General features: G+C 50.9%; 2 protein-coding genes across 2 annotated transcripts in view; both read right to left on the bottom strand.

The window, feature by feature from the left end:
- Positions 1–7,164, bottom strand: part of FBXO41 (F-box protein 41) — a 60,862-nt gene extending 53,698 nt beyond the window's left edge. Inside the window, exons 1-3 of the mRNA XM_044659289.1 lie at positions 6,800–7,164; positions 3,654–3,685; positions 3,506–3,570 (exon numbers count right to left, since the gene is read on the bottom strand). Coding sequence (XP_044515224.1) covers positions 3,506–3,570; positions 3,654–3,685; positions 6,800–7,164 — 462 coding nt within the window. The remainder of the gene's footprint in view (positions 1–3,505; positions 3,571–3,653; positions 3,686–6,799) is intronic.
- Positions 7,165–7,349: 185 nt separating this feature from the next.
- On the bottom strand, positions 7,350–9,552 carry EGR4 (early growth response 4). The gene is made up of 2 exons (XM_044660406.1): positions 9,429–9,552; positions 7,350–8,689 (listed from the first exon to the last, which is right to left on the bottom strand). Exons 1-2 carry the CDS (start codon positions 9,550–9,552, stop codon positions 7,350–7,352), a joined length of 1,464 nt encoding a protein of 487 aa, XP_044516341.1.
- Positions 9,553–12,421: the final 2,869 nt, after the last annotated feature.

Here is a 12,421-nt window from a genome sequence, read left to right on the forward strand (position 1 = left end):
CATAGAATTAGGCAGTGCAGTGGCTAGAGAACTGGAGTCAGGAAGACCTGAGTTCAAATCCAGTCTCTCTCACTTCCTAACTGTGTGACCCTAGGTAAGTCACTTCATTCTATTGGCCTCAGTTTTCTCATCTGTAAAGTGAGCTCAGTCTCCTCATCTCTAAAACAAGCATGGCAAAGCACTCCAATATCTTTGCCAAGAAAACCCCCACGAAGCGTCAGACCCAAGTGGACAAGGATGGAGTTCTGCAAGAGGAGAGAAATGGGCATGCCACAAAAACACTAGAAACAGACCAAGCTGAAATGAGAGAATTGGGCTAACGCCTATTAAAGGTCTCTTCTAGTATTAAATCTAATGAGCTATGAATATGTGAAGTCAGTGGGATGTCTTCAGGGACTTTGGAGTTGCATCCTAAGGAGAAGAAAAGGGATGGGACTTGTCCAGGAGTCTCAAAGATGGGGTCAGAGTTACAATTCAAACTTATACCTTCCTGAGCCAAAGCACAGAGCTCTGTCACAGCCTAATTCCTCTATTAGCCTGTAAAAAATGGACATTTTTCATATACAATAACAATACATTTAGAAATACATACATATTGGCAGGTATGTGAATTCACATGAGAGGGATGGAGAATGAGGCTCTCAGATCTGTGGAATCCCCTGTTCAGGTCCTGTCACTGACACATATGAGCTATCTGACCCAGTGGGCATACCACTGAACTTATATCTCAGCACCCCAGGCTCTCCCTCTCCCTCTCTCCCTCTCTCCCTCCTTCCCTCCCTCCTTCTCTCCCTCTCTCTCCTCTCTTTCTTTCCTCTCTCCTCTCTTTCCCTCTTTCTCTTTTCTCTCTCTCCCTCCTTTCCCTCCTTCTCTCTCTTTCTTCCTCTCTCTCTTCCTCTCTCTGTCTCTCTGTCTCTCTCTCTCTCTCTCTCTCCTCTTTAAATCTCCACCTTTTTTGTCTTAGTAACAACTCTAAGGCAGAAGGATAAGGGCTAGGCAATTGGGATTATTAGGATGTGTCTGAGGGCAGATTTGAACCCAGGTCCTCCCAATTCCAGGCCTGGCACCCTATTCACTGAGCCACCTAGCTGCCCTTCCAGGCAGTTCTTTTAAGTAAACTATAGAGCAGTGCCACACAGTGAATTCCTAATTCCAGTGTGGAAAAGTAACACGTGTTACATGCATGTCCATAAGCCAACAAAAATGTGTATGTAGGTGTTAGGTTTGCATAAAATCCTGCCATTAAAAAGAACCAAGTGAGCATCCTTGACAGAAATAGAAAACTGGCACGATGGGGTTGGGACTCTGGAATGAAATATTATCTTTAAGAATGTGAAACCAGGAGGCAACTAGGTGGCTCAGTGGTGATGGGAGGCCCTGAGTTCAGATTTGGCTTCAGAAACTTCCTAGCTGTGTGACCCTGGACAAGTCACTTAAGCCCCATGACCCAGCCCTTACCTGCTCCTCTGCCTTAGAAGAGATACACAGTATTGGCTCAACAAAAGGTAAGGTTAAAAAAAAATGATGTGCTTGCCCCATTACCTCTAGGTGGCGCTCGAGTCTGTTTGCATCTTGCCTCCGCCCTTGGCTGATGATGCCCTGGGCAGTTTCCTCATCTATAAAATAGGAATAATGACAGAATCCAACTCATAGGCTTGTTGTGGAAACCAAAGGAGATCATCCATGCAAAGCGCTTTGAAGAATTTAATTCTATATAGCCGTTAGCCATCGTTATTCTTATGGAGAGGAATGAAACCAGTTCTGTTGGACCCCAAGCAGCCCTGGACAAAAGCCCAAGTGGTCCGGATTTGGGCCCCAAAGCAGCATTCTCTTAGAGCTCCCTGCAAGTGGGGTGCCTAAACCTTACTGGGCAGTGGCTTCCTGCCAACGGAAGGCTTTAAATCAAAGTTTTGTGTTTGTGAACTTTTACCTTCTGTGTTAGAGCCAGTTCCAAGGCAGAAGTAAAATAGTAACGGCTAGGCAATTGGGGTTAAATGACTTGGCCAGGGTCACATCGCTAGGAAGTATCCAGGGCTAGTTTTGAACCCAGGACCTCCCATCTTCAATTCTGGTTTTCTAGCCCCTGAGTCACTTAATTGCCCCTAAGTCAAAGCCTGCTGACCCTTTCTCAGGGAGGGCTTTTGCAAGAGGACTTTTTGGTCAGGTACGTTTTGACCTAGAGGGAGGGGGAGGTCGGAAGTTTCTTTACATTCTGAGGTTCTAAGATTTCATTTAATTCAGCAAACACGAATTAGGTACCTTCTCTGGGGGGAGCCCAGTGTTAGGTGGGGGTGTGTGTGAAGGGGGTGTATGTTGTGATGGTTAGACAAAGCTGATTAGATATGGAGCTCATAGTAGGGGGCTAACAGAGTAGATTACTATAATGTGAAAGAATCCAGGATAAGGAGCAGCTGGGTAGCACAGTGGATACAGTGCCAGGCCTGGAGGTGGGAGGACCTGGGTTCGAATGTGACCCGAGACACTTTCTAGTTGTGTGACCCTGGACAAGTCACTCAACCCACATTGCCTATCCCTTACCCCCTCCTCTATCTTAGAATCGACACTACAACAAAAGGTTTTAAAAAAAGAAAGAATACCTGGTGTCTGGGTGGGAGGGACAAAACAAGGTGCTGTATCAGACTTTTGGGGAGATCATGCCAGTCAAAGGAACTGGGGAAGGCTTGAGAGAGGAGAGGGCATTCGAATTAGGCTTTGCAGAATGGCTATGATTTCCACAACGGATGAAGGGAGGCCTGGCTATTCTAGCACAGGGAACAGCATGCTCAAAGGTGGGAGGGAGAAGGAACACATATATTTATATTTAGAGGGCTGGGAAGTTTGGCTGAACCTTAAGAATAGAATACAATAAGATGGTTTAGAAATGATTTTTCTCGAACTCGGGCTCATCTTGTCCTCAGCTCAGAGTAAAACCTACTCTGGGGGAAACCTCTTCATTAAAATGAAAGTGTGGTTCATGTCTAGAGTATCTTCTAAAAAAGTATTAATAGGGGCAGCTAGGTGACTCCATAGATAGAGAGCTAGGTCTGGAGATGGGAGGTCCTGAGTTCAAATTTGGCCTCAGACACTTCCTAGCTGTGTCACCCTGGGCAAGTCACTTAACTCCCATTGCCTAACCCTGAGTGCTCTTCTGTTTTAGAACCAATACATTGTAGGGCAGTTACTGATTTCTTCTAAAACAAAAGGGCTGCTTAAAATAGAGGACTCAAAAGTATTCATTAACAAATAGCCAAAGCACAGAACTACTTTTCTATTCCCTTGGGAGGCAAAGACTTTTGGGACTGCTGAACCTTCACCTTGGATATAGACCGTCTAAGTACACATTCAAGACTCTTATTTACTGCCCAGCCAGGAATGCCCGACTCATTCTCTTGGGGGCGGGATAGTGATGATCTTTTCCTTTAAGATCAAAGTGTAGGCAGCACTTTCCATGGGACAATCCACTGGTCCTTGGCTTGGACTTCTCAGTGCCTTTAGACCTCTCTACCTGATGAGGCAGCTTAGACCCTCGGCTAGGAACGTTCATCTTGGGATGGTGCTGGGTTACCTGTGCTGTGGAAAAATACCCAGAACAGAAGAAGCAACCAGGAACTTGAAATCAGCCTCAGATTCAACCTAGGAAAACATTCCCTCACTATCATATCGTACATGGCCCCCTTTGCTGTTCCTGGGGGGGGGGAGAAAAGGGAAGAAAACCCTCTTGTCCTCTTCCTAGAAGTCCTGGGGAGGGCCGATGGAGTCTGGAGGAGAGAGAATAGAGAGCAAGAGTGGTAGGCGTTTCCTCTTTTAAGCCTCGAATAGGTGGCTTCTTAGCGGGGCGTCCAATCCTCTTTGGCCCGGTCCCTTGGTCATGGTGACTAGGGGACCAACCAGGAACCTCTTCAGACTCTGCTTGCTAGTGCCCTTTATTTAGCAAACACGTATCACGAGAAGTGACAGAACATGGGGTACATCAGAAGAAGGGGCCAAGCAGCCGGTTGGTTCATTGAATTTTAGGAGTTTGTACTTTATCATAGGAATTAGCCTCTGATGACAGATGCTATCTGTACCTGTAAAATTCACCAGGATAGGGGGATGGCTAGGTGCCTTGGTGGATAGAGAGCCAGGTCTGGAGATAGGAAGTTCTAGGTTCAAATGTGACCTAAGGTACTTCCTAGCTGTGTGACCTTGAGCAAGTCACTTAACCCCCATTGCCTAGCCCTCACCCCCTTCTGCCTTGGAACCAGTACTAGTATCAATTCTAAGACAGAAGTAAAGGTTTAGAAAAAAAATTACTAGGCCAGAGGCAGACTGTTAAAGAGGAAGGAGTCCCAACTACATTGATTTATTTATTTTAAACTCTTACTCTTAAAATATTTTTTTAAACCCTTAACTTCTGTGTATTGGCTCCAAGGCGGAAGAGTGGTAAGGGTGGGCAATGGGGGTCAAGTGACTTGCCCAGGGTCACACAGCTGAGAAGTGCCTGAGGCCGGATTTGAACCTAGGACCTCCCGTCTCTAGGCCTGTCTTACTCTTAAAATCTTAAATTCAATACCATGTATTGGTTCCAAGACAGAAAGAAGAGCAATAAGGGCTAGGCAATGGGGGTTAAGTGACTTGTCCAGGGTCACACAGCCAGGAGGTGTTTGAGGCCAGATTTGAACCCAGGCCCTCCTGTCTCTAGACCTGGCTCTCCATCCACTGAGTCACCCAGCTGCTTCCCCCCTCCCCATTCCCTATTCTTAAAAAGCACACATACTGATTTATCTAACATTTTTGGCTTCAAAAGCATTTTTCTCCAACTCTCTGTGAAACAGGCAATGCAGGGATTGTAATCTCCATTTTGCAGATGAGGAAGCCAAAGTGACCCTAAGGAATATATTGCGGATCTGAGATTTGAGCCTTATTTGATTCCAAGTTCAGCACCTATTCCACTATACCATACCTCTTCTGCTTTGAAAATCTTCAAAGCACTAAATAGATTGTCAGCTGTCATCATTACCATGATGCCCCTGGCTGAAAAGGTCTCAGGAATGTGGAGCCAAACTTATCGGCAATTTCCCTGGGCTCTCATAATGATAAGTAACTAGATCGATCTGAATCATCTTTTTATGTATGTACTACACACACACACACACACACACACACACACACACACACACACATCATAGTGGATAGAGTCTCAGACTTGGAGTCAGGGAGGCCTGAGTTCAAATCTAGCCTCAGGCACTTACTAGCTGTGTGTCCCTGGGTAAGTCACTTCACCTCATTTGTCCAGTTGTCTCATCTGTCAAATGAGCTGGAGAAGGGAATGGCAAACCAGTCCAGTATCTCTGCCAAGAAAACCCCAAATGGGCTCGTGAAGTCAGTCACAACCAACAATAACAACATATATTATAAAGTAACCATGTATGTTATATGTGTATGTGATATGTCATATATAGCATGCATATGTGTGATATATCCCAAACATATTTTCTCCTGTAAAATGGGAATAATGCTATGTTATGATGCCCATTGGAATTGGCTATGAAGGTACTTTGTTAATGGTCAGGTGCTACATAAATGAATTCTTTTGATGATCATTATTATGTGTAAGAGAGAGGTATGTGCTTATCTGTGAAATGAGAGATTTCGTCTACAGCATTTCAAGAGCCTGTGAGTCTTTGACATTCACAGCAAAGCTGTGTTAGAGACTAAATTGAATGTTTCTCATCGTGTCCAGTTGCCCTGGCACGGCTCTGAAAAGCAGCTTTCCTTGTTTCTCTGCTGCCAAATCTTGTCTCTGGATTCTTTCCAAACTCAACTCCGCCACTCACCTCCTTTTGGAAAGCTTCCCAGACTAACTCCACCCTATGATGTCATGTTGCTCCAATCTCTCCCAGAGTACTCTTTCTTCTACCACCCTGACTGGAGGAGATATTATATAACAGTAACAATGGCTGACAATCTCTAGCTCGAGTTGAGGTTTGCAAATGGCTTTATGTACAATATAATACCCTGTGTCTCATTTAATCTTCACACCACCTGTGTGAGTAGATGCTATTACTATTCTCATCTTGCTGGTAGGGAAACTGAGGTTCAGAGAAATTAAGTGACTTGCCCAGGGCCACACAGCTAATTCCAGGATAAGACAGGTCCTGCCTTCCAAACCCAGAAAGCTAGCCTCTAGAACATATTGTTCCCTGCATGTCATTCTGATATATGTAAAGGGGTAAATGATGTAAGACTTGCATCCCATTCCTCCAGGAGCAGGCCCTCCCCATTTCCCAACAGGTTGGTCCTCAGGAAGGTACAGAATGGTATTTTTATTACAGGAACATTTTCATCTGATCCTCACAACGGTCCTGTGAGCTACTATGGCACGTACCTGATTCTTTTTCTCTGGGTGCCCCACCATCCCCATCAGGTGAGTTCTTAGAGAGGGGGAGGGACCTCTTCAAGACCCTGCTCACACCAGGATCCCTAAGCGCCAGGGCGGAGTCTCCTCCCTTCAGACCAGCTTCTCCTTAAGGGATAGTTTCCCTATCAGACCAAGGACTCTCTTCTAGCGGGCAGACAAGCCCGTGGCCTCGTAGAACTGAGTTGGGGAGGGCAGCAGGTTGCAGCAAGTGGAAGGAAGTCAGCAATATGGTTGCACAAACGCTTTAATTGCAAAAATAAACACAGCTTTATCACCTGCCTGAGAGCAGCATCTGCTTTACAAAATCAATAAATAAATAATAACCAGAAAAGCGAACGCTGGACCCGATGGTCACTCAGACAGATCTGTACAAAGAAACATTCTTCACCCCGCCCCTACCCCATCCTGTGGGCTGGGTCGAGAGTTCCACCTCCGCCAGCCCCCGGCATCCGGTTGGTGGGGGAGGAGGGAAGGTGAGGGGCTTCGGGGCCCAGAGTAGAAAAGACAATCGTCTGTGTCCTGAGTCTGTGTAAAGAAAGTGCCTGGTAGGAGGAGGGAGAGCTCCCGGGGCCAGGAGCTTCGGGGGAGCTGTCCGCCGTCGTGGTGCTGAACAGCCAACCATCCCGGCTTGGCTGGGCACACTCGCTAAAACCAACCTGCGGACGACCCTCGGGCAAAGCCGAGCCAAACCAAGATCGCCCTCTGGCGTTGGTCCGGAGTGACAGTAGGGAGAGGGGATCTGGGGCGGAAAGGGAAGAGGGCATGGCGGGGCCCAGTAGAGGAATGGGATTGGAGAACTCTTGGGTTTCTGGTCCCCAGCACGAAGGGGACCCAAGCAGTTGAGGGTTGACCCCCCGACATCAGCGCCCACAGTAGGCTGTGTGTGTCCGAGGCGCAGAGCCTTCGTGGCGATCCCCTAACGCTGCAGGGAGAACTGAGCGAGGGCCTCCTACAAGGCTGCGAAGGAGAGGCCCAGCGCGTAAAAGCCGAGCCCCTTGAGTCTCTCCTCGGCCCGAGCCTTCTGCTTCAGATGCACCTTGCCGTGTCGTTTCTTCTCGTCGCTGCGCGCAAAGCGACGGCCACACACATCGCAGGCGAAGGGCTTCTCTCCCGTGTGGGTGCGCACGTGCGTGGTGAGGTGGTCGCTGCGGCTGAAGTTGCGCAGGCAGATTCGGCACTGGAAGGGCTTGTGGCCGGTGTGGATGCGCAGGTGGCGGTTCAGCTCGTCCGAGCGAGCAAAGCTGCGGACACAACTCTCCACGGGGCAGGCGAAGGCCTTGGCGTGGGGCCGAGGACAGAAGCAGCGAGGACTGCACTTGCCGCCCCGCCGCCCTTTGCGCCGAGGCTCGGCTTGGGCAGGCTGCGATTGCGACTGCGGCGGTTGCGATTGCTGCGGGGCTGCCGTCGGGGGCGGGAGCTGCGCAGCCCCGGGGAATTCGGTCGTCGTGGGTGGCACCGCGGGGAAGTCTGAGGATGGGCCGGGGAGAGTGAGGCTAAGTGGAGACGGTTGCGCCCGGGCTAGGAGGTCCCCACCGCCGCCTCCCTCCCCGGGGGGACTCAGGCTGAGCCCTGGCTGGAGGGCCTCCCCCCCTTCCCCAAAGTCTCCCGAGGGCAGCTGACTGGAGCTGGACAGGGAGAAGGCATCATAGGTGCCTGCGTAGATTCTGTTGGCTGGACCTGGCAGGTCCGCGGGACAGCTGATTTGCAGTAGGTCTTCGATCTTGGAGCCAAGTGGGGGGAAGCCAGCCTCGGGACTAGGCTGGTAGCTTCCCTGGGGCAAATAACTCGGGGCGCCAGCCGACAAGAGGTCCCAAGGCCCGTAAGGGGCTTTGAAGGCCGGGGCGGCGTCCAGGTCAGGCGACACGGGAGGGGCTCGGAGGCTTGGCTTGACGTCGGGTGGGGACGGCTGGGGTTCGTAGAGACACTGCGGGGAGGTGCCCGCAGTCGGCGAGGTCTCCCAGGGTGTCTCCGGAAAGGAGGTGGTGGAGCCCAGGTCAGCAGGGAAAAGGTCCAAGGGCCCAGGCAGTGAGGTGTCAGGACTGGTAGCATACAGGGTGTCCAGCGGGGCCCGAGGGACCGCCCCGTCGGGTCCAGGGAAAGGAGCCAGGCCAAGGATTCCCGACATGAGATTGAACAGGGCCTCCTGGTCGTGTGGGTGCTCCGGGATGGCCTGGATGAAGAAGCTGCCAGTGTAGCTGAGGCCCGGTTGGGGTGAGGAAGAGGGACCCTCTAGAAAGAAATAATCTGAGGTATCGCAGGCGCCACTCAGAGCAGAGCTCAGGAAATCACCTGCAGGAAGAAAACAGCAGAGACCTAGGGTATTAGAGGCTAAGATGGGGAAGGGAAGGGGCAGCAACGCAGATTCCTAAACTCTCAAGACCTGACTCTGCTTTGACAGTCCCTTCAGGCTACGCCGCTGCGTTGCTCCCTCGAACACTCGTGCGCAAGGTTTCCTTCCTCCCCCCTCCCCCACTTGTGCACAAATGCCTCTGCACCAGGCTTGTGCCCTCAGGCGGTCACACGAAGGTTCGCGGAGCCCCAAGGCGTGTTTGCAGCCCTATAGCGGTGTGGGAGCGAGCCACAGGGGCACGGCCAGGGGTGCATGCACACGCTGACCACGCACACACACAAGCAATCACTCACCTATACACGTAAATGCCCATGCAGATGGACCTTGATAAGCGCAAGGGCTCAACCTGAGATAGCTCAGCTCATCTGAGGACTTGGGGGAAGAGGGATCATCCCCAACTCGTACCTACTGGCCTCGACCTTCCCTCCCCCTCTTTTCCACACCATTGTGCATAGCGATGCATCAGTTCCCTGACTGCCAAAGCATACGCACAATTATCCATCCATCCATCCTTCCATCCTTCCATCCATCCATCCATCCATCCATCCATCCATCCATCCATCCCCACCACCGCCACCTGCGGGACCTGGCTCTCCCCCATCCTGCCCCATTCTGAGAAAAGAGGGGCTTCTGTTCTTTCTTTAGCTTGTGTATCTGCGTTGGGGGGGGGCGCCTTACCTCCCGGAAAGCCAGCGAGGGAGGGGTCTCTCCCTGGTCGCAAAGTCTCCTGGCTGGTCTCAATACATCCCTCAGGGTACTTGGCGAAAAGCGCTTCTGGGCAGAATTCGCTCATGTTCAGCATGGCGGAATAGGGCTCCCGCTTCAGAAACGGGGAAGCTCACACAAGGGGCCCTCGGGATCCTGCCTCTGGGGGATAGGGGAATGGCGATCCAGGCTCTCCCCACAGGTGCTCTGCAGACAGAGGGCTCCTGCCTCCCAGCCTTGGGCAATAGAGATCTGTAGGCTGTTGGGCTTGGGGAGCTGGGGATCCCCCCCCTGGAGCGGCTGCTAGGGGTCCAGACTCCGGCTTCTCGCGTTTAGTAAGGTGCAGCCCGCTCCCCAGCCCGCAGCCCCCACTTATATACTGGCTGCTGGGCTGGCGCGGGTCTTCCGCCTCCCGGGGCCGCTTCCATTTCTGGAGTCCCCGGCCCGGTCGCTGTGACGTAAATGCCCAAATATGGACACAGGATGTGGGCCAGGGAGTCCCGATAAGGAAAGCTCGCTGCGTGACGTAGCCAGCCCGGAGCTGGCGCTGTGTGTGTGTGTGTGTGTGTGTGTGTGTGTGTGTGTGTGCAAACCTTTACATTTGCGCTTTTGGGGGGAAGGGGATGAGAGAAGGAGAAAAGGGGGTGAGGAGTCTGCCTAGGCGAGTCTGATTTCGCGCAGGAAACCATCGCTGTGTGTTTGCCTGGGCGTGCACCTGTGTGCGCATCTCTGAGTGTCTGTGGCACCTTGAGGGCTCCCCCAGCCATCCCCTTGTGCAGCTAGCTGGCTTTTCTGTCGGAGTCCAAGTGTGTCGCTTGGCGCCGATGGCCCCGGAGTGTGTGTGTTCGAGTTTGTTCACACCCCGAAGTGGCGGGTCTGCCTCTCGGCTCGGGGATTTCCAAACGATTTCGTCTTTTCCTAATTCTCACCCCACCCTCTCTTCCCCGCCCCCTCCCCTGGGAGAGGGGCCAGGAAGTTCCCGGAGGAAATGATCAGCCATGGTGAAAAGTTGGGAGTTTCAGAGACTTTGGTGCCTGGGGAGGGGGAGGGGCCCAGGAGAGATGCAGCCAAGAGCGGGGACCCAGCTCTTGCCCAGCCTGGAAAAGTAGAGAGTGATATTAGCCTGAGTGGAGGGACTGGACTATGGCTGGCAGCCATCACTCTCTCCCTCAGGCCCCTGAGACTTCTCCCTTCTGCTGTGGCCTCGCTTCCTCTCACTCCAGAAGGGAATGCCAAGATCTCTTCCTGCCTCTGGTACGTTTGGGCCACCATTCAAGGCTTTAGAGGTCAGGCTTGGGCCACCTTGTCCCACCAGCACCCTGGAATGCCCTGCCCCAGCCTCTGCTCAGGGAATGCTATGAGGAGCTATTGGTTGATCTGCTGGGTGCTAGGCACTTGAGGCACAAAGGCTACAATGAAATGGTGGCCACCCTCAGGGATGTTACATTCCCGGAGGACCCGGGAAGGATGGGAAATGGCATACACGCAGAGGATAAAGAGAGACAGAAATCTGGGGGGCAGAGGCAGAAGCAAAGGGGAGGCTTCATGCAGAAGGGGGAGTCTGAGCTGAGCTTTAAAGTCAGCTTGGTGTCCTGAGAGTCAAGGTGAGGATGGAACACATTCCAGGCATGGGGAACAGCTCGTGCAAAGGTGCAGACAGGAGATGGGATGACACGTGAGCAGAACACCAAGAAGGCCAGTCTGGCCTGACCAAGGATCATATGAAGGGAATTCATGCATAATAAGCTTGGAAAGGTAGGTTGGAGGGGCCACTAGGCAGCACAGTGGATACTGTGCCAGGCCTGAAGTAGGGAGGACCTGGGTTCAAATCTGGCCTCAGACACTTCCTAGCAGTGTGACCCTGGGCAAGTCACTTAGCCTTATATTAAAAAACAAAAAAAAAAAACAAAAAAGAAAGGTAAGTGGTCAAAGGGCTTTAAATGCCAAGCAGAGAAATTTGCATTTGAGAAATCTGGCTCTGAAGTCAAAGGACATGAATTCAAATCTGGCCTCTGATGCTTTCTATCTTTCTGCGTGGACCATTCACTTAATTTCTCTAGACCTGGGTTTCCTCATCCATGCAATGAGAGGATAGGACTAGATAGGACTCCCAGGTCCATTCTAGTTCCAACTTTAGGATACTATCATCTTAGAGGCAATAGGGAGCCATTGACTTTTATAGAGCAGAGAAGTCGCATGGTTAAATCTTGGCTTAAGATATGTCACTTTGGCAGCTATGCAAGGGATGGGCTACAGAAAGGACATAGGAAGTGACTGCAACAGTTCAGGTAAGAAGTGATGAGGATTAGACTAGACCCATGGTAGAGGCTGGCTGAGTGGAGAGAGGGATATAGGTGAGGCCCAACCCCATCCACTGCACCACCTAGCTGCTTATACTGCCTTTTATCAGCCTACACACAGCTGGCACTTAGTACTTCCTTCCTGAATTGAAATGAATTTTGGGCTCCCAGAGCCTGTGTCCAGAGGAGATCTCCATAATTTTTATATTCAATCTGTCAACAAATTCCTATGATCTAATAGAAGGGACAGAACATATATAAAAACAGATACAGACTCAATACAAAGAGAATAGTGATCAACAAGCTTGGATCGGGTGAAGGGTATATCATGAGGCAGCCGGTGGTCCAGTGGATAGCTCAAATCTGGTCTCAGACACTGAGAAGCTGTGTGACCCTGGGCAAGTCACTTCAATGCTGTTTCCTCATCTTTAAAAGGGATAATAATAGCATCTGTCTCTCAGGGCTGTGGTGAGGATCAAATGAGCTAATCAAATGAGGGTGCTTTGCCACCCTTCAAGGGCTATATAGATGTTGACTATTATAATTAATTGCCTTCTATGTGCCAGGCCTTAAACTAGTTCCTTCCTTCCTTCCTTCCTTCCTTCCTTCCTTCCTTCCTTCCTTCCTTCCTTCCTTCCTTCCTTCCTTCCTTCCTTCCTTCCTTCC

This window comes from Gracilinanus agilis, chromosome 2 (assembly GCF_016433145.1).
Source record: "Gracilinanus agilis isolate LMUSP501 chromosome 2, AgileGrace, whole genome shotgun sequence".
Taxonomy (NCBI): Eukaryota; Metazoa; Chordata; class Mammalia; order Didelphimorphia; family Didelphidae; genus Gracilinanus; species Gracilinanus agilis.

Coding starts and splice junctions, on each gene's coding strand:
- EGR4 (XM_044660406.1), bottom strand. CDS start 9,552: ATGCTGAACATGAGCGAATTCTGCCCAGAAGCGCTTTTCGCCAAGTAC. Junction 8,690..9,428: donor CCTCGCTGGCTTTCCGGGAG/GTAAGGCGCCCC, acceptor TTCTTCCTGCAG/GTGATTTCCTGAGCTCTGCT.